The 27,429-nt window shown below is 34.9% G+C and overlaps 4 protein-coding genes across 4 annotated transcripts; 3 read left to right on the top strand and 1 right to left on the bottom strand.

Moving 5' to 3' along the window:
• Window positions 1-5,637: 5,637 nt before the first annotated feature.
• LOC136816458 (uncharacterized) lies at window positions 5,638-6,573 on the top strand. The gene is made up of 3 exons (XM_067072785.1): window positions 5,638-5,728; window positions 5,876-6,106; window positions 6,242-6,573. The coding sequence occupies exons 1-3, from the start codon at window positions 5,695-5,697 to the stop codon at window positions 6,418-6,420; spliced, it is 444 nt and encodes a 147-aa protein (XP_066928886.1). The 5' UTR covers window positions 5,638-5,694; the 3' UTR covers window positions 6,421-6,573.
• A 2,233-nt stretch (window positions 6,574-8,806) lies between these two features.
• Window positions 8,807-9,734, top strand: LOC136816457 (probable endochitinase). Its single transcript, XM_067072784.1, has 3 exons — window positions 8,807-8,872; window positions 9,008-9,253; window positions 9,422-9,734. Exons 1-3 carry the CDS (start codon window positions 8,839-8,841, stop codon window positions 9,607-9,609), a joined length of 468 nt encoding a protein of 155 aa, XP_066928885.1. The 5' UTR covers window positions 8,807-8,838; the 3' UTR covers window positions 9,610-9,734.
• A 2,720-nt stretch (window positions 9,735-12,454) lies between these two features.
• On the top strand, window positions 12,455-13,414 carry LOC136816455 (probable endochitinase). Its single transcript, XM_067072783.1, has 3 exons — window positions 12,455-12,552; window positions 12,675-12,926; window positions 13,118-13,414. The coding sequence occupies exons 1-3, from the start codon at window positions 12,519-12,521 to the stop codon at window positions 13,303-13,305; spliced, it is 474 nt and encodes a 157-aa protein (XP_066928884.1). The 5' UTR covers window positions 12,455-12,518; the 3' UTR covers window positions 13,306-13,414.
• A 2,976-nt stretch (window positions 13,415-16,390) lies between these two features.
• On the bottom strand, window positions 16,391-25,095 carry LOC136816454 (uncharacterized). The gene is made up of 2 exons (XM_067072782.1): window positions 24,954-25,095; window positions 16,391-17,504 (listed from the first exon to the last, which is right to left on the bottom strand). The coding sequence occupies exon 2, from the start codon at window positions 17,489-17,491 to the stop codon at window positions 16,847-16,849; it is 645 nt and encodes a 214-aa protein (XP_066928883.1). The 5' UTR covers window positions 17,492-17,504; window positions 24,954-25,095; the 3' UTR covers window positions 16,391-16,846.
• Between the last annotated feature and the right edge of the window lie 2,334 nt (window positions 25,096-27,429).

Here is a 27,429-nt window from a genome sequence, read left to right as displayed (position 1 = left end):
CCCTAGTACCCCCCCCACCCCAAACTTGATATTTGGCTTATTATGCTATACATTCAAAACCATTGAGACTGAAGTTCTTATGTAAAAAAACATTATCTAGATCATACCTTTTGGGTAGAAAATCACCGGTAAAAAACACAAAACTCGAAATCTCTTGTCGCCCATCATTCACAGATGAGTATATACAGAGTGTTCGAAAAAAAAGAGAAAATCAAAACAGATGTAAGGGTGTTTCTTTGTTTTTTTTGTTAGTACGTAACAGGCCCGGTGGAAGCGGGGAGACTGGGGAGACTTCAGCCTCCCCACTTTTGAGCAAGGACATCCTTTACAATTTACAAAGCTGTTCCTACTTACTAATTTGACAGTTAATGCCCACTAATTCCAGAATATGGAATTTCATATTTCTGATTGCTTCAAAATCTATGGGTAAGAATTATCCAGGGAGGCCATCTCACAATCTTCAAACCTTTAAAACTTTATATGACCCCCTCCCCCCGCGGTAACTCTGATCACTATATCACGCAATTTTTTGTTTTCAATCACGATCACGAAAATCAGCAAAAAATAAATCATGCATTCCTTTGAAAAAGTCCAAATCACGTAACACGGCTTAAAAAAAATTCAAATCACGATCAAATTTTGACCTCTGATCACGAAATCACGAAGAAAAAATTCCACGTAACATATCACGTTATCATGCAAGAAAAAAGTCCCTATCACATCATCACGCAAACTAAACCGCTTGAGGGGCCACTGATATTTTCTACGGTTAAATCAAATGTGCCTATGTTCATTCAATTAGATCTGGTAGCAAACGAACCAAATGTGCCTTTCTTCTGGCAATTAAAGTCAGCTGCAAAACGTCCATTTTAAGATTAACGAGTGACCTCAAAAATCGTTGAGTTATTGTAATGAAAATATTATGGGTATAACTAGGGGCAAGCAAATTGTGGTTTTTTGTAATTCAAGTCGTTAAATATGCAAGAAAAAGATAGTAGTTTCAACACACCTGCAACATATCCGGCCATTCACTCCTAAAAATATCTTTGATAAACTTGCTTCAGTTTAATTGGCAGAAGAAAAAAGACTAACTTTTGACAAGGGCTTTAATTAGAATGCAATTTTGTGTAATTTTCAAACGAACATGGCCAGACTTGGTGAGGTTTGCTCATGTCATCAGGTCGCTTTAGTTGTAAGAGAGCGGTCATTAAGTATAGCATATACCGGAGTGGAAGGGGATTGGAAAGGGGTACGAAATATTTTCCAGCATTTTTGTTGGGGTATGAAATTTTGATCACGAATTTTGTGAGGGTATGAAAATATTATTCCCATTATTTGAAAACAAAATATTAATGAAATCTTATCAAAAATCTTCGGCTACAATGTATCATAAAATGAGCCACTTGGCCTAGGGTCAAAAACTTAAACGGAAAGCTTTTTGCAAATCATTTTTCCTGTGTAGATCATTTCAATCCTCATATTGAATTCAAGTTCAATGATTGAAGTGATCTGGTCGAAGTGCCATTAGTTGGAAAGCTTCTTATTTTAGATAGATGAAATACATGATAGAAATGAAGTTGATGATACATACTGTATTTCGGTTATGTCCCTTAGGAAAGTTGTATAAAAGACAAGTTCTATTCTAAATGGCGGAGTATGAAACTTCTGCTGAGAATTTTGTTGGGGTACCAAAATTGTAATCGTGTCGGAACAATCCCTTCCACCCCGGTATATATGCTATACTTAATAATCGCTTCCTAATGAACATGGGTTTTATCGTTTTATCTCGTACAAAAGTAGTAGCTTATTCACCACCTTTTCCTCGTACCCAGTGATCTACTGTATTAGGTCCATTAAAAAAAAACACTTTTTAAGTATTCCATACAGTATAGTATTGGAGGAGACATCACAAAGTGTCATCAACCTCCTCCTGTAGCATTCGTAAACCTTTTCTGCAGTGATTTATCTTAAGTTTCCGCGCCGTGGAAAAAGACAAATTTTAAAGCGCATAAGAAAAGTCTGGAGAGTTTCTCTGCGTATTTGAAATATCGTTATTTTTACCTAGGAATTTCACCATTTTGAATAAATTTACGGAAGGAAGATCCTGCAAAATCCTGATATAAGTGTTTAACTTCTGTTTAACTTGCATTACGGAAAATATCTGTTTGCTCAAATAGAGGCCTCCCAGCGGTAAGTCTGATCACGATATATCAAGCAAATTTTTGTCTTCAATCACGATCACGAAAATCAGCAAACAATTTGGATAGTCACGCATCCTTTTGAAAAAGTCCAAATCACGCATCACGGCTCAAAAATCTTTTAAATCACGATCACGTTTTGACCTCTGATCACACAATCACGAAAATTTTTCGAAATCACGTAATCACGCTAGAAACACCAGATGCTACGCTCACCATTCATATTGTCTGAGATGAGGTTCCCCATAGTTTTCCTCAACATTTTTGCAAAAAAACAATCAATGCATCGCAAAAAAACACTAGTAAAATTTTGACAATTCACAGTCTCAGTTACCCAGAAGGCGGATGTTTTACAAACGTGAAAAAGACGTTCTTACTTGGAATGTTTGTAGGGTTGTTATGAGGGTGTATCTAATAAACTTAATAAGTGGTCTGCCGCACAAATTATTATGTTATCAAACACAGATTACCTTCTCTACTTTTAAATAACTCATTTAAAATTAAAGCAATCAGTGAAAAATCGGAAATTAATCAAGCTTTCACAATCTATGTCTTGCTGAAAATAGATTATATGCACGACCCTCCCAATTACTTTTAAATTAACGGCACAGCTTGGTGTTTAAGATTTTAATGAGCTTCGTCCGAATTTATCTTCATCTTGATAAAACCACGGAACGACTTCCTCATGGGGCAGTGATTTTATTTTTTGTCGATTCATGCTGATTCTATATTCAATATTCAGACTTTTTTATGGTACTAAAAATATTTTCTATTTCTTGTCAGATTTCTTGACGATGCTATCGTCCGTTAGAGTGTAGTAAACGCGGGAGAAAAATATGTGCGCCGAGTTTGCACAAAAAACTCCACCATTGCTTACTCCGCTCCGGGCTAACCTCCATTTTCAAATTTATCCCGCCTCCTAAAACTATTCCCTTTCTAGTGATCTTATGTCATAGACCTGGTAGGATTTTTTCATCGGGATTGATATTCCCATTTTTTTTATGGCAGGGTTTTAAATTCTTTGTTTTCTAGTCAGAAAATTCAGTGGGGATGGGAAAATAGCATAATATTTTGCAGTGAGGATTGGTTTATTTGATTATTTTCAGTGGAGATAAAAATTGAGGAATAATTTTTCACTGGGGACGATATTTTGGCCAATTTTTCCAGTAGGAAGGTTTCCAGTAGGTCTGTGAGAAGGGGATATATGATAGGGTCTACTTGTCAGGTTGCTTCAAATCAATGACAGAAGACCATATCTTAGCAAGAGCTTATTTATCAAAGAATTCTAAAAGCGAAGAGCACTAAATAGGCGGATTCAACTTTTCAAGAAAGGCTTTAAAAAGGAACAATTAAATCCGGGGGGGGGGGCACTCATATGAGTCAACCCACGGCATGTGCTGCATTTAAGGGTAAGTTTTTCGAGACCGAGAATGCACTGTAAAGGTGTACTTTTGATAGAGTGCACTGCAAGAGACTGCAAGGGTCTTCTTTTAGCTAGATGCACTGTAAGGGTTTGTTGAATCGCAAGTCTTAAAACGTTCGGTAAAATGCACTGTAAGGGTAGAGAGCTCAAGAGATGCACTGCATGTAAGTGTCAGATTTTGAAAGCCAATATTTTGGCGGCACACGCAGTCGACTAGAAATCGAGTGCCCTCCCCCCCCCCCCCGGAAATGAAATCGGGGAAAAAAATGTCGCAGTTTTATTTAGTGGGGTTTTTTTTTCGTCGGGGAAACATTTCGTCACCTAGAGGCATTTTCGTCCCTTTCCCCCGACCAAACTTTCAAATTCGTCACTTTTCCCCAACCAAATTTTTTAAACGTTCCCGACAAAATATAGAGCATAAGAAGGAATTATCAAGATTTTCAGTACATCTTCATAAAAACTTTGTCGATATTTGGATTTTTTTTAAAGACTTGACCGACGACCAATTGTGTCACTATTGTTATTTTTTATCAAACTATTGATTTAGCTTTTTGTGTTCATTAGGCAAAAGAACTCGTTTGAAAAAAAAGTCATTTTGTTTGTTCTGTTAAACGTTTACAATGGAAAACTACGATAGAAATCCTTGATTCTGCTGAAATAAAAAAAAATCGGGGGAAACCGTGTAAAAGTTTCGGGCGGAAGAAAACAAATCAGCGGTAAAAGTTTTGGTCGGAGATAAAAAAATCGAGTACAAGTTTTGGTCGGGTGATAAAATATCGGGGAAAAAATTCGTCGGGGAAAATTTCGTCACCCCCTCAAAATGTTCGTCACTTTTCCCCGACATTTCTTTCCCCGATAAGGTATCCAAAAAGAAACCTTTAACTCAAAATAAAATGTAAGGACTGTGGAACTTTTTCTCCTGTTTAGCTTCTTAAGTCAAAAGACGAAACTGTCAATTTAATTCAATAAGTATTCTCTGTATTCTCTAAGCTGTTTTTTCCTTCATGTGGAAATTCTCATTTTTATGTCTTGATTCGCGAAAGTTTGCTCGCTAAACAGATTTCTTCATCATGTCGTAAATTTCGCGAATTTTTTATCTCGCGAAAGTATTTGCATGAACCTAAATCACACTTTTTGTTTCTTTTCTTTTTTCTTTTTTTTTGGGGGGGGGGGGCTATTGCCTAGCTCACCAACCTGAAAAAGTGAATTGGACCGCTAAGACCAAAACTTCAATGACCTCAGAAAGTTTGAAAATCTTATCTTAAAAGTGGTCTTTTAAATGATTTGTGATAAAATCATTTGAGACTCCAATTCCTTATCTCGAGAGCATTGCGATTGGTTAGCATAGAAATCAAAGCAAACAAAAATTTTGATATTCTCCACCTTGCATCATTTTGAAATAGATCTTATCAGAGTTTTGGATTTTTCTAAAAAAGCGATGCATTGTGGGATTGTTTCGGGAGTATCAAAATATAATTCTCTCGAGGAATTTCTACGAGTCTAATCTTTAATGTGCCGCATCCCAAATTGGGTTCAACTACTCTTGTGTGTAAATCTGAAAATATTTTGGTTGAACCCACCAATCCACAAAAACGAGGGCTAGGGTCCAGGCCACCTGCTGCAGAATCTTTACACGGTCTTGCAAAACTCCGCAAGCTAAACTTTACAAATGTTGAAAATTTTCCCGACCTTTTAGAGCTTTAGTGTGTCGGATGAAAATTTCTGCACAGATAAATTTGGGTAACAGATAAATTTTATGGAAGACTGACGAACAGGCCGGTGTCCTATAATGTGCTTTTTCCCATAGTTATCCCAAACAATTTATCGTTGATTGAAATGTCAACAAAATATCTCATTGCCATGCTGATAAATTCGGGTTGATTTCTAATTGAAGAATAACGAGCAATCTGAACGAAGTCGTTGATTAAAATTTGTGGTAAGGAAGTCATTAAGGGAAATCACTGTTCCAATTAACGATCAATTAGCTTTCCACTATAAATAGTGGAAGAAATCAAGGCTCAAGCATCCACTTTCAATTGAAGAGCATCGGATAAACATCAACAAAGAATCAAAATGAAGATTTTCATTGCCGTCGTCCTTATTGCTGGTAAGTTTGTCTCTCTTATTTGTCTAAACCAAAGATTGCAAATCTCTAAACAATGATTTTTCTGACAATGTATAAACAATGGAAGTTCTGCCGTTCGCCGTTTCTTTTTACACTGGACTGATGTTTAGCATACTTTTTTCTTTTTAGCATGCTACGCCGCAGAACCATGTCCAAACTCACTCTGCAAATGGAGAGAAGATGGATTTTCCGCCCGAGTCAGTGATGATCATCCAGGATTTTTCTTCCAATGTTCCAACTGGATCGCTTATTGTTTCGATTGCCCAGCCAACACAGTTTTCGACAACCACTTGAGAGTCTGCGTCAACCCACACAAACCCACAACAACCACCACCACCACCACACCTCCACCACCAAAATGTACGTATACACGCTGTCTAATTCCTCATTTTCAGGGACCTCCTTTTTTGGCCTTATAAAACTGAAAAATTCTCTCAACATACACAATGGTTTGCAAATAATTTCTTTAAATTAAATTTTTTTCTCAAATCTTAGGCCCACAAAGCTTATGCAATTGGCAACCTGTTGGAGCTTTAGTTAGCTACCCAGGAAAACCAACCTACTACGTTCAATGCGCCAACACTGGAGCTGTTTGTAGAAAATGTCCAGACGGTCTTGTCTTCAGAAATGGAATCGATGTTTGCGTCCGTCCAGCTTCTGGCAAAAAACATTAAATGTCAACGACGTCTACGAACTCCCTCAACTCCTCTCTCTTGCCTCTTTGTAAATTTTGATATACATGTATATGTCTTTGTTATTGTTTTGTTTTTGATCAAAATATATATTTCTGCACAATGAAAGTAAATCTTCTAACCCTTGTCTATTCTTGATTCTGTAAAGATCTGATGCCAAGTATACTAAATTTTCCTAAACGAAGAACTACAACATCTCAACAGATATAGCCTTTCTTTTTTGATTAAGTGGTAAGTAAATTGTAGTGGTCGAAAAAGAGACTGGGTTCTAAAAAGAGATAATCAAGAAATTTTCGCTACACAATGATAAACTCTAGCCAAAAATGTTCATATACATAAACGTTAACTAAAAATTATTTGACTGTAAATGATTTTGTAAAAATACTTGAGAATTCAACTTTTCACTTAGAAAACCATTGAATTTTGGTTCCAGTTGAAAAACAAACTGTAATTCCCTCCCATCGCACCATCAAAAGGAAAGATATTTATTGTACCTGTACACCTTGCTCGGTTTGGTTCAACATACTTTGTTTGCGCCCATATTTATCTCTAAGGTGATAAGAATAAAGTTTGATGAGTTTTTTATTCAGCCATCAAAACTAATCAAAATAACTGTAAGCAGAAAATTTCTGATTGCCACTTAACCCTTTCCCTTGACAGAGATTTCAGACCTTTACAAAATCAGCTGTTCTTATATCCATACAGGAGTGAGCGAACCTTTTCTTAAAAAATGACATAACACCCTATAGAAAATTGTAAAATTTTAAGTATTGAAAAATTGTTACTGTTATACCGTGATTGAAACGTTGCTCTGACAGAAACAATCTTTATTTCAGTGAACCTTTCAACCCTTTGTAAAAGTCATGCTAGGTTCCTGTTCTGAGAAAAGTCTCCCCTCCCCCTTTGGAAAAGAAACGATCTTGTCGATTCACTCCTGGAAAAATGAAACATAGGTTGACTGAAATGCAATGGTCTTTTGTTCTTTCTTTACAAATAATTTTCAACTGCCTCTCCCCCTCCCCTTGTCACACAAATACTTAACCCTTGAGTGGATTGATTTTTGCATGGACTTTTTTCGCGAATTGAGAATCTAAACTTACGTCTCTTGATTAAAGTTCGCAAATAAACCTCTTTTTAACCTAATTTCTTTCATTTTCCTCGGGGTCTGGGCTGAAGTTCGGATTTTAAATTTTTCGCATATACTAAATTTTGCAAAAAAGGGCCAAAATCGCGAAAATCATAAAAACTGATTCACGCGAAATTTAATCTACGTAAGATAAACATTTAACTGGCTCTCTATCAAAAAAAAAACTAAGGAGCTCATTAGCAACACCCTAACGCAAAGAGTTCATCCCTTTAGTCCCAAAGTTATAGTTTTACTGATTTAAAAATCAATTTTTTGAGCCCCCTGAAGGAAAAGGAAAGGAAAAGGAAAGGAGGTAAAACAAGTTCACCCCCTCCCTCCATCGTTGCTAATTGGCAACAAACACAACAATGAATGCAGATAAGGAAGGCATTTTAGTAGCTAGCCAATTTATTAAATCCTGAAGTTGTCTTACAATCTTTAAATTTGAAACACCAAAATTTGTGGAGAAGTCAGTGAATGTGCAGCCAGAATCACAAACTTTCATCTCGGCAATTTTCATGCATTGGTTATCATTTGTCTTTTCCCGAAGAAGTATTGAAGAGAACGAAACCCAAAATAACATGAATTTTCCTAATGAAGATTTAAATTACAGAAAAAACATATATCATAAGTTTATCAGGAGAAAGTAACTTGAATAAAGAGCTGCGACAAAAAAACCAACATTGTCGTGTCAACAATGAAAACAAAATATTTGGCAGAATGACCAACGATTCCGAGTGACCTTAAAAAATGTCAGCCACCGGAATCTAAAATATAATCGATAGTTGTTTGTTTGTTTTAGTTTTTTATATTTTGTAACCGAAAGAGCTTTAAAATGATCTAGAAATATTAAAGTTGAAGTAAGTAGAACTGAGAACGTCCTTTAGGCAAAATATTTCCAGCAACAATTTTTTTTTTGCAAGAGTACGTTGGAAATTAAGACCAGTGATCTAAGAAGATGAAGTGTACATGAACGGAGAAAATCAAACAGAGGGATCGAAAAAAATGCCGCACGCGCAACAAGAAACACACGTTGATAGGGCGTCTTCACTTAAACGACAAAAACAGTTAATCACTGAATGTCTGTCAGGAATTTAAAAGAACCAATCAGCACAAAGATGTTGATTAAAATTTGTGGTAAGGAAGTCATTAGGGGGAATCAATGTTCCAATTAACGATCAATTATCTTTCCACTATAAATAGTGGAAAAAATCAAGGCTCAAGCATCCACTTTCAATTGAAGAGCATCGGATAAACATCAATAAAGAATCAAAATGAAGATTTTCATCGCCGCCGTTCTTATTGCTGGTAAGTTTCTTTAGCGAAACCAAAGATTCCTGATTCTTACAAAATGATGGTTCTGTCAATGTATAAACAAAACAAAAGTTCTGCATTTCACCATTCCCACAATGTACTGATGTTTTGCATACTTTTTCTTTTTAGCATGCTACGCCGCAGAACCGTGTCCAAACTCACTCTGCAAATGGAGAGAAGATGGATTTTCCGCCCGAGTCAGTGATGATCATCCGGGATTTTTCTTCCAATGTTCCAACTGGATCGCTTATTGTTTCGATTGCCCAGCCAATACAGTTTTCGATAACCACTTGAGAGTCTGTGTCAACCGAAAGACCACTACCACTACCACTACAACTACTACCACCACCACCACCACACCCCCACCACCAAAATGTACGTTCAATGTAGTTTCTTTTTATTTCTTACTACTAACTCTAACCAATATACCTTTCAAATACATTAGCTCCTTTTTTTCTAGCACTTATATTTATTGCACTTAAGCCACTGAATCCGAGGATGACTTTTTGATTATTTTCTAAACCGATATCCTTAATATTCCAGGTCCACAAAGCTTATGCAATTGGCAACCCGTTGGAGCTTTAGTCAGCTACCCAGGAAAACCAACCTACTACGTTCAATGCGCCAACACTGGAGCTGTTTGTAGAAAGTGTCCAGACGGTCTTGTCTTCAGAAATGGAGTCGATGTTTGCGTCCGTCCTCCAGTCACAAAACATGGCAAAAAACATTAAATGTCAATGACGTCCGCGAGCTCCCTCAACTCCTCTCTCTTGCATCTTTGTAAATTTTGATATACATTTATATTTCTTTGTTAGTTTTTTGTTTTTGATCAAATATATATTTCTGAACAATGAAAGTAATCATGTGCTGAAGATTTATTTTTCGATATGGGAAATAACATATGGGGGACCTAATTACCGGGGTCAATAACAACAAGGTAATTATAGACCGAAGCCTGGACATTTAAATCCAAATAAGGAACTCTTCTTTTCAAAAAATAGTAGCGAGTTTATGTATTCGAGATAAATCGAGGGGGACGGTATAATGCAAAGCTGAAATGGGGCCGAAACCGCCGTCCACTTTGCTCGACGACGGTAAAAACACTAAGATACCGTCGTCTGTTTAGGTGAGCAAAGGCGATATGGAGCCGTTCATCAACTATCGACTTTGTTTTGTATCGATTTCACTTACCGTCGCCCTCGATATCCTCCGATACATAAACTCGATAGTAACAAGGTTCAGGGGGGGGGGGTAGGAAAAAATCGAAAAATTAACAAGCAGGGGTCGTTTATTAGGCACCTGAGAGTGACCGGTTTATTGCAACTGCTATGCTGCTAAGGGTCAAATAATGAACAAACAATACTTACTAAGAAATTCCCCGCTGCCAAAATGCATCAAACGTAGGCTTAGAAAATTTATTTAAAACCATTTAGTAAGATAGGATTACCTGAATCTTATTTTGCTTTGGAAGTCACCGTTGTGTGTCATCGGTCCATAAAATATCCATTTGTATTGACCTGTGAAAAAAGGGAAGAATGAAAAATCAAACATAACAAACTAGAAAGCTGAATGACGCTACCTGATATGATTGAAGTTTGACGAGTTTGGCTAAGCAAAGCAAAAACAGTTTAAAGCAAGCAGATCCAGAAAAATAATTTAGCGAACGAACGATTGAATACACAAAAAGCCCGATTAAATCTGTAAATATAAAATGGTTTTCTTTTTACAAAGTGACATCTGTATGGAAATTTTGAAAATTTTCCAATTGCCACTATGAACTTTTAGGAAATTTAAGAACAGTACTTCTGATAATAACGGGTGATAACGGGTTCTTTCGGCGGTTTTGAAAAAGTTCATTCTCAAAATCAGTTTTTTTTGGAAATCAACATTGGCTGGCAGATCTCAAGTATTACAGGTCAAAGGGTGTATTTACACTGAAAGTTTCAAGCTAATGGCCTTAACGTGTCCAAATCATATATGTTGTTACTGATGTACGTAAAACGTTTAAGCGGAAGTAATAATTGCGTTTGTTTTTTTTAACGTGTTCGAAGCAGCTCAAAATGTTGCAGCAATGATCTTAAAATTACCAAACGGTTCAAAATACAACAAATTCACGTTGATTTGCACACTTTCTCGGTATGATAAAACTATTGTTTTACCATATTAACACAAAATCATGGTTTTGGCATGAAGTTTGCTTGAAATACGATCACGCAATCGTGCAAAGTTAGATAATAAGAGCCAAAGGAGAAGATCGTGCAGCTCCTTGTCCCATATTTTCAAGCAACTTTCAAGCAACAGTGTGAAAACACCCAAAATCCTACTTAATTTAGTAGCACCCCTTACATACCCAGTTATCAAGATATTATATTTAGTTTAATGACAATTCAAGAAAACAGTTTCTCCGGCGATCTTGAATTCTGACTCTAAAAATCAGTTTTGCTGGAAATGAAACGCTGCAGGCAAATCTCAAGTATCGTAGATAAAAATCCTGTTTAAATCTAGTAGCTCCCCTTTAATGTGCCAGATATTACATTTAGTTTAATGAAAAGTAGATCGAATTAATCTACTATGTGGGTTTCAAATATATTAACCGGTAATTTCCGGTTACGATCGTTAAGATCTAAGAATGTAGACCTCGAATTAAAAAATATTAGTTGTTTTCCATTTTAATTGCCTTAAACTCAAACGAATGTTCAATCTAAAATGTAGAACACTGGCAACATCTTTCGATGTATTTTTGAAAAAGCCTCCATCTATAGAACCTTATTCAGCCTTCAATAAGAAATCATCAAGTGAATTTAATCCCAAAAAAGCTACCATACAAGTTTTCCAGCGAGGGAAGAGAGAATGCTTTCACCAAGGAACTTGTCTCCTTAAGGCTTAACAATCGTAAAAAAGATAATCTGGAATGATCAACAACAGATTATTCCTGTTATTGAGCATGCTACATATCAGAGGCCCCTCAAGCGGTTTACGCAATGTCGTGATGGGGAATTTTTTTCTAGCGGGATTTCGCATGGATTAAACTTATTCTTCACAAATATTAAAAATCCCAAAATTGGCCAAAACCCCTAGAAAAATGAAAGAAAAAGAGGTCCATTCGCGAAATTTAACCCACACGAAAATTTATGATTCCTAAATTGCGAAAAAGTCCACGCAGGGATTAATCCACTTGAGGTAGGATCAATTTTTCATCTACTGACTGGGATATTTCATTGATGAAAAATTATTCCTAATACAAAGAATTGAACTCCTATTCCAGATTTCTGCACCAAGATTGTTTAGTGGTAAGGAAGCAATCAGAAAAGAATTTGAGTGGTGGTCGATATCACCATGACAACTAATGGAAAACGTCAAGCCTTCACTGATGCCCAGTTGACCAAAGGAAGTTTAGATTTACCCTACATAATAATCATTTCATAATGAGTAACCACGGGTGCCTACTCTAGCAATTAAGTCAGAGAGACCAAAGGAAGTTAACAAACAAAAAGAAGGCTAAGGAAGTATTTAAGTTGAGGTTTTAAGCTTCACTGGTTTTTCCTATAAATACTGAAAAATCTTTTGAAACAAGGCATCCAACATTCTAAATTGATACAAATCCAAAGAGATTCAGTCAATCAGATACTAAATCACAAAAATGAAGATTTTCATCGCCGTCGTACTTATTGCTGGTAAGTTTCTCCTCGGTATGATCAAAGCCTCTTTAAGTTATCAAAATGAAGCTATTCTTGCCGAGATAAGCGAAACCTACTTCAATTGACCATATTCAAACCTAATTTCTACCTTCTTTTAGCATGCTACGCTGCAGAACCATGTCCAAACTCACTCTGCAAATGGAGAGAAGATGGATTCTCCGCCCGAGTCAGTGATGATCATCCAGGATTTTTCTTCCAATGTTCCAACTGGATCGCTTATTGTTTCGATTGCCCAGCCAACACAGTTTTCGATAACCACTTGAGAGTCTGCGTTCAACCAAAGAAGACATCCACAACCACCACCACCACTACCACAACTACGACCACCACGACACCCCCACCACCAAAATGTATGTTGTGAAATCGTTTTGTTTTCTTTATTTATACAATTTAACCTTGACCAATATACTTTCGAATGTCATTGCGTTCTTTTCCTCAACATTGTATAGCATTGAAAAATCAACTGAATAGAGGATAAGCTGTCATTAAGTTATTATGATGTTTGTTGAATAAAACTCAAATAATATCCTAAATATTTCAGGTCCACAAAGCTTATGCAACTGGCAACCCGTTGGAGCTTTAGTCAGCTACCCAGGAAAACCAACCTACTACGTTCAATGCGCCAACACTGGAGCTGTTTGCAGAAAGTGTCCAGACGGTCTTTTCTTCAGAAATGGAATCGATGTTTGCGTCCGCCCTCCAGTCTCAAAACATGGCAAAAAACATTAAACGTCGACGATTTCGCCGAACTCCCTCAACTCCTCTCTCTCTCGTCTCTTTGTAAATTTTAATATACATGTATATTTCTTTGTTAGTTTTTGTTTTTGATCAAATATATATTTCTGCATAAATAAAAGTAAACTGTCTTATCCTGTCGAATTTTCAAATCGGAAAGCCCCCACCAGAACAACAACTATTACCATTCAAATTATCTAATGTTACAAGCAAAAGAAGGTTATCAACTTCATATATATGATCTCACTGATTATTAACAAACTAACTGTAAGATCCATTTAATTCAAATCTTCAGGCAATGTAGAATTTAGCGTAAAAAGGGGATTAAGGCCGTAGCTGATTTTTCGGGTTCTGTTAAGTGAGACCAAATTTAACATGAAAAATGATTGAATTCAACGATACATCACAATTTCCAGTTAAAAGTTAGTAGTAGAAGAAGAGAAACATAAATGTTATTAAAAAATTCAATTACATTTTATTAAAGAATTGAGAAATCTTGAGAAATTAAGAAAACTAAAACACGAAATTAACCACTACCCCAAAAATATATTTCCAAGTCAAAGGCCTGCAGAGGAGGTCTGACATGCGTTGATTTGGGCCTAAAAATCCAATATGTAGTGGGATGAGTTGGGTTTGTATAGGGCTTTTACAGAAAAAAATTTAATATTGGGGGGGGGTGGAGGATATAACATTTATTGGATATTTACCCGCCGCATAGTGTGACTTTTGACCCCGGACAGCAGGTCTAACCCCGAAGACAAGCATTAGTTGACCCCCTGTACACTCAAAATTACCCCTAAACAGAGCAAGTTTACCCCCCGGACAAGAAAAATTTTGTAGATTTTTCACTACCCCCAACCCCAGACACTTTATCCTCCACCCCCATGTTCGAGCATTTTTTGGAACTTACTATGTAGTTTTGTGTAAGCTTATTCCTAAATAAACAAGCAACATGCTGAACGGACCTACCTGGTGACCAAAATCAGATAAAAATAGGACAAATAGCAAGATAGTAAGAAAGTGTAATGAGCAGCTTGAATATAGGCACTTTTCTGCCCAAATTTGCTCAAAAAATTATTTTTTCGAAAATCAGGCTCCATCAGAAGTTAAATATTACCATTTTATAGCACTATGCAAAAAATAAGAAAAAAAACACTAAGCCAATCTCGAGAAATGCTCATTTTCCCTAAATATGACAAAAGGGAGTTTCCCTAAATAAGAAAATCCGATTTTTACAGCCAAAAAATTTTTTCCGAAAAAAACAGCTTGAGTTACGTTTTAGAGATACTTGCCTTTTATCTTTGTACAAAAAATTTGAAAAATCTAATGAAGCAATTTCACACAAAGTCTAGAAAACCCCATTTTTAGGCACATTTTGGCCAAAAATTTGCCCCAAAAAATTATTTTTTGAAAATCGGGCTTCATCAGATTTTAAAGATTACCATTTTACATCAAAGTGCAAAAAATCAGAAAAGAATATCGATCCAATCGCGACAAATGTTCTTTTTCCCTAAAAATGACATAAGGGAATTTCCCCAAATAAGAAAATCCAAGTTTTACGGCCAAAGAAAGTTTTACGGAAAAAAAGGCTTCAGTTGTGTTTTAGAGAACCTTGCCTTTTATCTTTGTCCAAAAAATTTGAAAAAACTAATGAAGCAATTTCACACAAAGTCCAGAAAACCCAATTTTTAGGCACATTTTGGCCCAAATTTGCGAAAATCCGTATTTTACGACGAAAAAAAATTTTCCGAGAAAAATCACTTCAGCCACATTTTAGGGTACCTTGCACTCTATCTTTCTGCCAAAAATCAGGAAAAACTAATGAAGCAATTTTGCACAAAGTCCAAAAAACCTTATTTTTAGGTAGTTTTTGGCCCAAATTTGCCCCCCAAATTTTTTTTACAAAAATCGGGCTCCGTCACTTTTTAGGCATTGCTATTTTGTATCATTGTGCAAAAAATAAAAAAAAAACCAATGAGCCAATCCCGAGAAAAGCTGCTAACAGGAAAATGGTAAAAGGGAATTTCCCCAAAAAAACGAAAATCCGTATTTCACGACGAAAAAAAATTTTCTGAGAAAAATTACTTCAGCCACATTTTAGGGTACCTTGCACTCTATCTTTCTGCCAAAAATCAGGAAAAACTAATGAAGCAATTTCACACAAAGTCCAAAAATCCTTATTTTTAGGCAGTTTTTGGCCCAAATTTGCGAAAATCCGTATTTGACGACGAAAAAAAATTTTCCGAGAAAAATTACTTCAGCCACATTTTAGGGTACCTTGCACTCTATCTTTCTGCCAAAAATCAGGAAAAACTAATGAAGCAATTTTGCACAAAGTCCAAAAAACCTTATTTTTAGGTAGTTTTTGGCCCAAATTTGCCTCCCAAAATTTTTTTTCAAAAATTGGGCTCCGTCACTTTTCAGGCATTACTATTTTGTATCATTGTGCAAAAAATAAAAAAAAACTAATGAGCCAATCCCGAGAAAAGCTTGTAACAGACGAACGGACAACGGTCAAATTAAAGGACCTCCCAGTAGGTCCAAAAAACAAAATGAAAATCGGACAAGAAAGATTGATAACAACGCTTACAGTTTAAACTCATTTTTCTTACCTGCCCAAACAAGCTTTATTTTCTTTCATCATGGTTTATTCATTTTGTTTTGAAGTTGATCTTCCTCCGTCTTACTTGATTTTTTTTTTTGCTGTTTTATTTTTTCCTATGCGAATAGAGAATAGCTAGAAAATTATTAAGTTATACTCAGAAAAAAAGTTGAAAACGAGACATCCTTTTAGTTCAATTCAATCAGGAAATGAAAAGTAGTTCAGTTTCCATGCCATATAATGAAATTTGAAGTCTCTAAACTATCTTTGTGGTGAAATATAAAAATATTATTAGTATTCAAACTTAATGGATCATGCCTTGCATCTTTAATTGATTTACAGTAACTGAAGAGTTGGAAAAGAATAAACACAGAATTATTTAAGACAAAATACACTAACAGCAATGTCAAGATTTTTGAAAGCTAAAAAGGCTCAATGGTTCATCTGAAATTTGATAAAGAAAAAGGACGAATTTCGTTTCTACCCTAAAATTTTCAATCTTAAAAGATGTATCTTTGTATAAAATAAGCAGCATCAGTTGCAGTATATAATTCAATATATAGATCATATCCGTTCCTATTTGTACTTATCTATTTACATTATACTGAGCATACAAAAAAGAGAATAAATAAAAACTTATTGATAAACTGAATTAAAATTTTTCAACATAAAATCAATTAAAAAACTTTCCTTAATATCCAACCATAATTTCAATGTCATTGAAATAATATTTGTTACAATAGACCTTATCGGAGTTTTTGATTTTTCTAAGAAAGCAATGCATTGTGGGATTGTTTCGGGAGTATTACAATAGATTTCTCTCGAGGAATTCCTAAGAGATTTCTATTGTAATACTCCCGAAACAATCCCACAATGCATTGCTTTTTTAGAAAAATCAAAGACTCCGATAAGATCTATTTGCAGAAAGTTCATTTAGTCAGAGTCATCATCAGACTCCCCATCATCTCTTATATTCTTGGATTTCCCTGCAAAACCAAACACTCGTGTTTGAGCTTTCTTTTTCAATGCTGGCTTATCACCATTGTAATTTATCATATCAGCCATTCCCAATCTCCATTCCAACATTTCTGTCGGGAAATCGTCAACACCACCCAAATCATCAAAACCAACAATAAAATCTTTGGTCTTGCTATCTTTAATACATGCCAAAGTTGGAAGAACTTTGACTTTCAATCTTTGAGCAAGCCACATAGATCTCTCAGCATCAATTTTAACAAATCGGGTTTCAATATGCTTTCTAGCAACAATATCTAAATGTTTGTCTATAATCTTGCACCTGAACGTGCTTTCACGGTAGAAATGGCAAACAAATCGCTCACTTTTTTTCTGTTCTTCAAAGAACTCTTTCTCATCTTTCAGTTCTTCATATTTGCCGTGGCCAATCTGCTTCCATTGTTCCTTTCGTTCTACCATTTTTTTCATTTCATTCAAACGTTCTTGTCTTATACGCTGCAAATCGTCGCCACCAAGGTTATCAAGGCGATCCATTTCTTTATCTACCATACTTTCCACCACTTTGGCAGCTTGCACAATTTGTTGTTGAACTGCTTGCTCCATCTTTACAATTTATCTAAAGAACATTATGAGAATTAGTTTCAATTTTGGAATTGGTTATTAATTCTTGACACTTATGACCCCCAAAACGGAGACGGCCCCCAAAACGGAGGTTTTCATTAAAATGAAGATTCTGACTTGTAGATTTATCAGAATTAAACAATTTTTGTTTATTTTGAAAGAATGATGGTTATACTTAAAAATGAGCATGTTTTTGCTGGTTTGAGACAAATTCAAAATAACATATTTGCGTCTAAAGGAAATATTTTAACACCAAAATTAGATAAAAATTGCATATAACTCACTCTAGCTCCTTGGATATTGAAAATAAGTTATGAAAACGGGGTATAGGAAACTTTCTACGCCTAATGCCGTTCAGAAAATGCAAATACATCTGTGACTTTAGAGGCTGGGTAAATGATATAGCATCTTGAAGGTCAACCAGTATTTTGGAACCCTAGAATCAGCATTGACAAAACCGAAATTTCTAAATATGAGAAAAAGCAAAAAATCTTGGAATTCTTTTCCTATCACCTTGAGTTAATAGTTTATAACAAAAAAAAACATTATATATAAAATTTTTCGCTGAATCAGCAAAAACGGCAAATTCTGTAACTTTTTTCCAAAATATTGGAGAAAAATATCTTTAATTAAAGCTTAATATTTTCAGTTTCAGTAAGCTTTTTTTCTAAAATTTTCACAGCTTATTCCATACATGAATGGAACTATTTTCAAAAGAGATTTTTTTTCAAAAACTTGATTAAGACGTTGTTAAATCAAAATTGTCATTTTGAAAATTTCTAAATTTTCAGTTTGGACTTTGCAATATCGAAAATCTTGAAATATTTCATAAAAATCATAAATTTTACATCCATTGGGTCGTAAATTTAAGGGAAAACACAAATATGTTCATAGTTTTCCCCCCTATTACCACTGGGCTTAATAATTTGATTTTAACTACACCTCCGTTTTGGAGGCCTCAAACCTGCATTTTGACAACCAGGGGTATACTGTAAAAATTTTATCAAACAAATTTATGCCCAAAACCCTCTAAATCATATTTCAAAACTATGGTCATAATTTTGTATTCATATCTTAAAGATATCTCGAGAAATCGCTAAAATTTCAAACCTCCGTTTTGGGGGCCATTAGAAAAAAGCTACCTATCTTTAAGCGATTGAAAAATATTGTTGAAATAGGAAATTTTGAAAAAGAACTTCCAGGAAATAAAGTAGAGATGTTAAAGGTTTTCATGCAGCAAAAATTTTTGTAAAATCTCTTTTCCTCTAGATTTGAGAGAAATTTCAAATTTGATCGCCGCTTTGGGGGCCACATACTGTATGTTATTTTTCTCATTATAATAACTTTAAGAATCTTCAAAGCCTTTTTATTTTTTTCACCAACATGAGATTGACAGTGAAGCAGGCATTTAATGTGAAAGGCTAGAAACCTGCCCTTGATAAAGGAAAGTGTTGATATCTATAAGAACTTAACTAGTCAAAAACAGAATTTAAGAGGCCTATAATTCAATTAATGAAAATTATGCAAATAAATAGGATCTCTCCCAATACTGATTTTTGCAAAACAAATTTTCGACTCCCTGTTTTCATTAAGGACTCTCATTTATATATTTTTGAAAATATTTTTTGCTATTATAAGCTGAATTGCTTTAAAAAGAGCCAGTTACTTTATTTTGGGATTTTTGGAGGTACAGTTTACAAACCCTAGCAATTAGTAGTCCCCCCCCAACTATTTGGGATCCAGAGTAAAGAGCAGCAAATGGACTACCTTATGGTATTAAATTCTGCGTGTTATAATCAATTAAATTTCACGATTGCCAGTTTCTGGAAGTTTTTGCGTGTATTAAATTTCATGATTTACTTAATTGGGCATTTTCAAAAAGTGGGAATAAAGAAAGAAAATTCTCAACTAATTTCGCTTGAAACACAATGTATTGCTATTGGGTGTAAACATACCAAAAAAATGAAAAATTTTTGTGTTTAAAAATTTTGTATTAAATTTCGTGAAATTTGACCTAAAAAATTGCAAAATTATAAAACACACAAAATTTAATGACATTAAGGGTATTAAAATAGTCTATTCCAAAAGCAAAATCATACAAGCTCCCTGGAAATTTTGAATGATACTGATCCTGTGGAAATAGGACCCATGGTATCAGGGCTGCAAATAAGCGTCGGTCATCGGTCAATGTCCGACTGAAAAAGCTATTTGACTGACTGAAAATCTTTTGTGTCGGTCATGATGTCCGAATGAAAAAAGGAATAAATCATTAACTTGAGAGTTTAAAATAAATCTCTTATACCCGTCTCTTACTTAGCCTATTAGAAAATACTCTCTTCCTTTGTAGCTTTCAGCGTGTTTCTAAGTTAACTTTTATCAATTTGCTTTCTTCGTTACTTTCTTTGTTTCTAAGATCACTTTTATCAACCCGCTTTCTTTGTAACTCTTTCGAGGGTGTTTCTAAATCACTTTTGTCAACTTGCTTTCTTCGTAACCTTCTTTTGTTTCTAAGATCACTTTTATCAATTTGCTTTCTTTGTAACTTTCAAGAGTGTTTCAAAGTTAACTTTTATCAACTCGCTTTCTTCGTAACTTTCAAGAGTGTTTCTAAGATCACTTTTATCAATTTGCTTTCTTCGTAACTTTCAAGGGTGTTTCAAAGTTAAACTTTTATCGACTCGCTTTCTTTGTAACTTTCAAGAGTTTTTTTAAGACCATTTTCATCAACTTGCTTACTTCATAACTTTCAAGAGTGTTTCTAAGTTAACTTTTATCGGTTCAATTTCTCTGTTATATACAGTAACAAACTGTTCAAAGGTTATTTTTCCTACTCGCTTTCTCCGTAATTTTAAAAATTATATACACTGAATGACCGACAGGATTTTGAGTTTGACCGACAGGATTTCATTTCTGTCGGACATGATGTCCGTTTGACTAAAAATATTTATTTGCAGCCCTGTGGTATAGCCCAAATTTTTTCAGGTCACTTGTGAACATGAAAAAGTCCTGAATGTTCTTCCTGGATACTGCGCATGTTCAGGGCAGGTTTTTGGAAAGAATAAATCTTCAATGTTTGGTCAAAAGAATCCTTTGCTATTTTTAACTTGAATTTTGAGCTATCATGCAGTAAATTTGAAAATGTAGTTTGAAAGTTATTTCCAAAAAACTGACTTTTTGTCCATGTCGAAATTTCAAAAAATCATTAAAAACAGCCAGCAAACTTTTCTCTTAACACTTACCTTCTTCTTAAGAATATGGTAAAACAAGCTATTTTCACGTGGATAATATTTTTGGAAAAGCTGAAATTTTTTTTGGAAATCTTCAAGACAGGTTTCAGCAGGTTTCGATGTTACGTGAGAAACTAAAATTTCATGATCGTGGAATATTCTTTCATATTCAAAACTTCGTGAGCAAAAAACATCGATCTCATCAAAGAATTGAGTAATTTGACTAAGAACATTGAGATGTATGTTTATTAAAAGTTATTCTTATAGATAAACATGCGTTTTTTGAGCCAATAAAATTTTTTTTGCAAAAATCTGCTTGAGCCATCTTTTACCTATTTTCATGCAAAAAATCTGACAAAATTAATGATCCAATTTTTCACAAAGTCCAAAAAACCCGTTTTTTAGCCGTTTTTTGGCCCAAATTTGCCCAAAAACATTTTCTTTCGAAAATTGGGCTCCGTCACATTCGAGGGTTTATAGTTATGCATCTTTGTGCAAAATAATCATAAAGAATGAAAGAACCAATCTCGAGAAAAGCTAATACCTAAGTAATTGATAATGTGCTTATAAAAAAATATTGAATTTCGCCAGTTTTTCTATAAAAACACACCAAGCAACCAAAATTTCATGTCTAAACACACATATTCTTCAAAAGTAAGCCCTTGTGAGCAAAAAAAGCGTGTATCTCATAAAAAAATTGAGTAATTTGACTAAGAACATTGATGTATACTTATTAATAGTGATTCTTATAGATAAACATGGGTTTTTTGAGCCAACAAAATTTTTTTGCAAAAATCTGCTTGAGCCATCTTTTACCAATGATGTTAGCCTACTTTCATGCAAAAAAAACAGAAAAAATGAATGATCCAATTTTTCACAAAGTCCAAAAAACCCGTTTTTTAGCCGTTTTTTGGCCCAAATTTGCCTAAAAAAATCGGGCTGCGTCACATTTTGGCCACTACCATTTTGCACCTTTGTACCAAAAATCAAAAGATTCCGATGATTCAATCCTGAGAAAAGTTGGTAACAGACGAACAAACGGACGGATGGACTAACACAGGTTAATTTATAGGACCTCCACCCCACCGGGGTAGGTCCAAAAACAATGAAATTGTGTTTTTGTCATTTTGTCTTACTTTTAGCGTGATTGCTGTTTTTAATGATTTTTTTAAATTTCGACCTGGAAAAAAAGTCAGTTTTTTGGAAATAACTTTCGAACTACTTTTTCAAACTTAATATATGATAGCTCAAAATTCAAGTTAGAGCATCCTCTATAAGATAAAAAAAGAATGAACAAAAAATCCAAATCCTGAAGCTCACAATATCTCGACAAACCTGTATACTTTTTTCTGGTGCACCCGGTATATAAGTATACTGTGGTTCGTGTGGAAATTAGGAGATGGAACCCCCGGGAAAGTGAGATTTGATGAAAGGCTGGAAAACAATAATGATGCCAGATTACTGTCGTTTGTATAAGATTTCACCTGTTTTTCAAACCATTATAACTATTAATGAAGTCAAGTGTGTCATTTTAGGATTAATTGCTTAAATTTGATACCCTCTCTTTTGACGTTTTTTGACGATATTTTGAAATCACAAAAAAAAAATTTTTTTATTACTTTTTGAATATTGATCAGAATTTTATATACGATACATCAAAATTTAAGTTAACCTTTCCTCTTTACGATGCAAAAATATTTTTTCAAAAATTCCCAATAGTTTTCAAAATAATTCATTTCAAAGAGGGGAATATTTTTCTGGGACACCCAGTATATAATGGTGTTTACTTAAAAAACTGTCTGATCTGACTTTCTGAAGCTCATTTCTCATCTAGTCTAGTTCTTTGGTCTAATGTTGACACCCCTTCTCTAATTCTGACACCCTTTTTATCAGCTGGAATTTTATAGAAAAGTTGAAACTGTTTTTCTTTGCCTAGTGGTCAAAAAGGAATAATCCTTTTAATCAGTGTTTCAAGCTTTCATATTATTCCTTTAAAGAAGGGTGTTGGAATTAGACAAGGGATGTCGATATTAGACCAACTTACGGTACAATGAAAAGTGGAAGTGTGGAGTGGAATCTTATCCATGCAAAACAACACAAGTAATCAGAGCGACACACTTATGCGCTTCCAGACCTTCATCAATTTCACTTTCCAGAGGGCTGTATCTCCTAATTTCTACACAACCTACATTATGGCCTTGGCATAACTCAACATTTTATTAAAAATAACTTGGTTAGGTATTCGCAGTTAGGGATTAGGGATTCGCAATTTTGGATTAGGGATTCAAACTTTGATTGAATTTTTTGAAAGACCTAATTAACTTACGACTTTCAAAGAAAAGGAATATGGTAGATAACATAACATTCCCAAGTTTCATTTCCACCAAAAATAGTCTCTCTCCATCGCAGTGTTAGAGCTGTAAAAATCGCAGACTGACAAATTAGGGATTCGCGATATCGCCACCGAGTGAACAACTCCGACTTGTGTGGAGGAGAGCAGACTTCTGTTAAACTTTTAAATATTGGAATACGGTTAGGAATATTATAAGGTCTCATTTCAACCAAAAATGGTCGCGAGCAGTGTCCGAGCTGTAAAAATCGCAGACTGACAAATGAGGGATTCACAATATCGCAACCGAGTGAACAACTCGGACTTGTGTGGAGGAGAGCAGACTTCTGTTGAACTTTTAAATATTGGAATACGGTTAGGAATATTATAAGGTCTCATTTCCACCAAAAATAGTTGCTCTCCATCGCAGTGTTCGAGCTGTAAAAATCGCAGACTGACAAATTAGGGATTCGCGATATCACCACCGAGTGAACAACTCGGACTTGTGTGGAGGAGAGCAGACTTCTGTTGAACTTTTAAATATTGGAATACGGTTAGGAATATTATAAGGTCTCATTTCCACCAAAAATGGTTGCTCTCCATCGCAGTGTCCGAGCTGTAAAAATCGCAGACTGTTTGACGAATTAGGGATTCACAATATTGCCACCAAGTGAACAACTCGGACTTGTGTGGAGGAGAGCAGACTTCTGTTGAACTTTTAAATATTGGAATCAGTTAGGAATATTATAAGGTCTCATTTCCACCAAAAATGGTCGCTCTCCATCGCAGTGTCACTTGGGAATGTTATCTACCAGTCGGGTGTTTAAGATAAAAACTGCAATTATTTCTCTTTTCGGAAAGTATTGCCGAAAACGGCAATTTTTTTTAACAATGAAATGCTGAATCAGCAGAAAAATAAAAAAGTAAATGAATGAAAGTTGCCGTATTCGGCAAGTATTGCCGTTATTGGAAATAAAAGTTGATTTTATTATTGAACACGTGGTATTTGACACCCTCGCGATAAGTAGGCCCACTGTGCCTCGTTTAGTTTTGTTTTCAACTGGTTTTTGTTGGAAATGCAGATAGCAAAATCGAGTCATATGTAAACAAATTTACAACGGGGGTTTTGTTATCTCTTTCTGGCTGTGTTTCGGCATCGATGCAGGATCTTTTAACATATTATTTTAGAACTTTTCATGTTATTGAGCAACGAAAAATTGAAAAAATTACTTTTAAAAATCCGAAAAACCTTTTTCTCGATGCAATTTTACTGTTTTCAAACACCTCTGACATCTTTGCCCTTAAAAGGACAACACATTTTGCTGATTCAGCATTTCATCGTTAAAAAAATTGCCGTTTTCGGCAATAATTTCCGAAAAGAGCAATAATTGCAGTTTTTATCTTAAACACCCGACTGTCTACCATATTCCTTTTCTTTGAAAGTCGTAAGTTAATTTAGGTCTTTCAAAAAATTCAATCAAAGTTTGAATCCCTAATCCAAAATTGCGAATCCCTAATCCCTAACTGCGAATAACTACCGTAAGACGGGGTGAATCGGATACCCGGGGTGAATCGGATACTTTGTTTAATCCAGACATGTTGAGATGTTTGGGTCAAATAGCAAAGCTAGGTAATTTCTTGAAAAGAATCCCTGGATGATGGAAATCTTCACAATCCCCTAAAAGGGCCTGGAAACTTGATTTATCCCCTTGGGAAAAATGAAAAAGAACAGACCCCTTGGGAAATCCAAGCTCAGACCCCCGGTCCTGGAAAAGTTGGTCAAAACAAAGTTCATGGTGGAACGTCTAAAAAATGTTAAAAAGACACACCCAGAAAAAAATAAACTAATCTTGAAAAGAAAAAAAAAATCATAGTATAAATATCTTACCTAAAGCTTCACCTTTTTAGAACAAGTAATTCTTTCTTTCTTATTTCTAGAATATTCTAAAAAAATTTCTTGCTTGTGGATTTTGTTTTGATAGGTCGGCAAGCAATGTTGTTGTTGGTCAAAGAGGTCTATTTTGTATTTTGACGAACTGCTCCCTATTGATGCTAAAACTTTGAAATACACGGTACCGATCAAGGAACTAGTTTTGACAGACCCTCAAAACAATCTTCTTCAGGCGAAGAAATATCACCTGTAAGTAGACTATGTCATACTACAGTCTAGTCGTATGCCGTAGCTTTTAAGTATAAACAAAATATGGTAGCCAAAGCTGTGTAACTTTTTCTGGAGGTGCGCGGGTTTTTTGTTCATTTTGATTGACTCGACACCTGTGTAGTCCACACCATCAACCATGTACGCCAGGTTCGATAAATTTCTCAGTTTCTCTCTTGCTGATTTCTTTGCTTTGTTCATATTAAACTCAGATGCATTCAATTTAGGTAGATTTTTCCCTTTTAACAGATTATAGCTTTTTCTAATCATGGAATATCGAAATTCTAGCCGCACTGACAGACTGACAGTGCCGTTATTGATTTTTTTGGTAGATCTGACAAATTGATGTTTGTGAGTGTACCCAGAGTGCACTTTATAGTTTTGATTCCCATTGACAAATGACATGTTATTATAGGTGGTTAGAGCTTATAAGAGCCTGTCAAGCTCTTACGAAAATGTGTGTTGTTTTTTGTTTCATGATCTTCGTCTTCGAAAAGAATACATTGTGTGAACTCTCAATTCCTTTTAGGGTAACAATCAAACAATAGCAACATTTTCTGATTTTAAAAGTTGAGAGTTTGAGATTTTAGGGAAGTGTCATTTTATAACATTGCAATACACCTTTCCCGTAATTCAAATTTCTCAGAAATGGCCCGGGAAAATGTGCGCTCCACCGTTGTGTATAAAATTGTTTGGGAGGTAAAAAACGCTTTTTCATCGATCATCGATCATCGATCTTTTATCGATCTTATCGACCCTATCGACTCTTTCTAAAAATCGAGCTCTAATATTAATCGATCTTTCTCGCTATCGATTACCTATCGACACCTATCGATTACCTATCGACACCTCTATCGATCCAATCAAAATATCAACCGTTTTTTATATTGATTAATCGATCCATATCGATCTAATGGCGTCAAACCGGATTTACATATCGGTATTTTAAAAATAACGAAGATGAAAAGTTACCATCAATCCCGCGAGTAAAAGAAGGTAATCCGACTAGTCTATGAAGAGTGCGCTCGTGTGACGAATAGAATATATCTCGCAGATTAATATATGCATAAAACTGACGAAATCCTTTCTTTTTTATGCTTAGGTGACGTCACCATCGATCTTGACTTGACAATGGAGAACCAAATTTGAATGCATAATTATTACGAGTGGCAGAGAAAGTTGGTGTGACGCAAAAATTGCACGATCAACGAAGTGCTAGAAAAACGAACTGAAAATTGAAACAAGAAATTTATTGAATATTTCACTGATGAAGTATCGAACTTTTTGTTTTTTGTAATTATTATAAATTCATAGTTTTTAAATAATATTTTTTGAAAGTCAAAGCACAATTAAAGTGAATTTAAGATGATTTGGTGGATATTGGGGGGATAGGTGTTTTGCACATCCTTAGATCGGAAATTAGACGAGAGTAAAAGACGGGGGCGCTTTTGTTATGTAAAATTAATTCATTTTTTTATTTTTTCGCGATTGAAAATGAATTTTTGATTTTTGAATTAAGGAAATATAATGTAATATATTATATTTGATTGTCAATGCCAAAAGATATTCATTTTACTTTACAAATAATCTGCTATGTCGCTTTGCCACTTATCCCCATTTGTTTCAGTAGGCACTTCGGTCACATGAATAATGTTGAACCCGACTGTGGACTGACAGCAATTGCAATACATAAATTATTGTGGAAGTGAACACTTGAGACAAATGTTTGAGTAATCAAAAAGACAACTTTTGTAAGGATGTTGGGTTTTTTTTATATGGCACTTTGTGACAGACTGACAATTCACTAAGTGAATCAACTACTCTTTATTTTTTTCTGGTTTTTGAACAATGAAAGTCTTTAAATACTTGTACATATCCATACCAAAATTTGAATAAAAAAAGAATCAAAACCTGCAAATATCTTGAGCTTATAATATTTGATTTAAATTTTATGGATGGGTCTTTGTGTATTTTCATCATATATATACGTTCCATTTCATGCATTTTTGGACCTACCCCGGTGGGGTAGAGGTCCTATAAATTAATCGATGTCCGTTCGTTCGTCTGTTCGTTCGTCTGTCCGTCTGTTACCAGCTTTTCTCAGGATTGGCTCATTAGTTTTTTCTGATATTTTGCTCAAAGATGCCTAATAACAATGCCCAAAACATGGGCGAGTCCGATTTTTGAGAAAAAATTTTTTCCGGCC

This window comes from Clytia hemisphaerica, unplaced genomic scaffold (genome assembly GCF_902728285.1).
Source record: "Clytia hemisphaerica strain Z4C2 unplaced genomic scaffold, Clytia hemisphaerica genome assembly, whole genome shotgun sequence".
NCBI classification, from domain to species: domain Eukaryota; kingdom Metazoa; phylum Cnidaria; class Hydrozoa; order Leptothecata; family Clytiidae; genus Clytia; species Clytia hemisphaerica.
The sequence above is the reverse complement of the archived record's forward strand: the minus strand, read 5'-3'. Positions and strand labels throughout refer to the sequence as shown.

What these genes read in the sequence shown, in the direction of transcription:
- LOC136816458 (XM_067072785.1), top strand. Translation starts at nt 5,695, where the DNA reads ATGAAGATTTTCATTGCCGTCGTCCTTATTGCTG. An exon ending in TGCCGTCGTCCTTATTGCTG is followed by an intron (nt 5,729 to 5,875) that starts GTAAGTTTGTCT and finishes TTTTCTTTTTAG; the next exon opens with CATGCTACGCCGCAGAACCA. An exon ending in CACACCTCCACCACCAAAAT is followed by an intron (nt 6,107 to 6,241) that starts GTACGTATACAC and finishes CTCAAATCTTAG; the next exon opens with GCCCACAAAGCTTATGCAAT.
- LOC136816457 (XM_067072784.1), top strand. Translation starts at nt 8,839, where the DNA reads ATGAAGATTTTCATCGCCGCCGTTCTTATTGCTG. An exon ending in CGCCGCCGTTCTTATTGCTG is followed by an intron (nt 8,873 to 9,007) that starts GTAAGTTTCTTT and finishes TTTTCTTTTTAG; the next exon opens with CATGCTACGCCGCAGAACCG. An exon ending in CACACCCCCACCACCAAAAT is followed by an intron (nt 9,254 to 9,421) that starts GTACGTTCAATG and finishes TTAATATTCCAG; the next exon opens with GTCCACAAAGCTTATGCAAT.
- LOC136816455 (XM_067072783.1), top strand. Translation starts at nt 12,519, where the DNA reads ATGAAGATTTTCATCGCCGTCGTACTTATTGCTG. An exon ending in CGCCGTCGTACTTATTGCTG is followed by an intron (nt 12,553 to 12,674) that starts GTAAGTTTCTCC and finishes ACCTTCTTTTAG; the next exon opens with CATGCTACGCTGCAGAACCA. An exon ending in GACACCCCCACCACCAAAAT is followed by an intron (nt 12,927 to 13,117) that starts GTATGTTGTGAA and finishes TAAATATTTCAG; the next exon opens with GTCCACAAAGCTTATGCAAC.
- LOC136816454 (XM_067072782.1), bottom strand. Translation starts at nt 17,491, where the DNA reads ATGGAGCAAGCAGTTCAACAACAAATTGTGCAAGCTGCCAAAGTGGTG.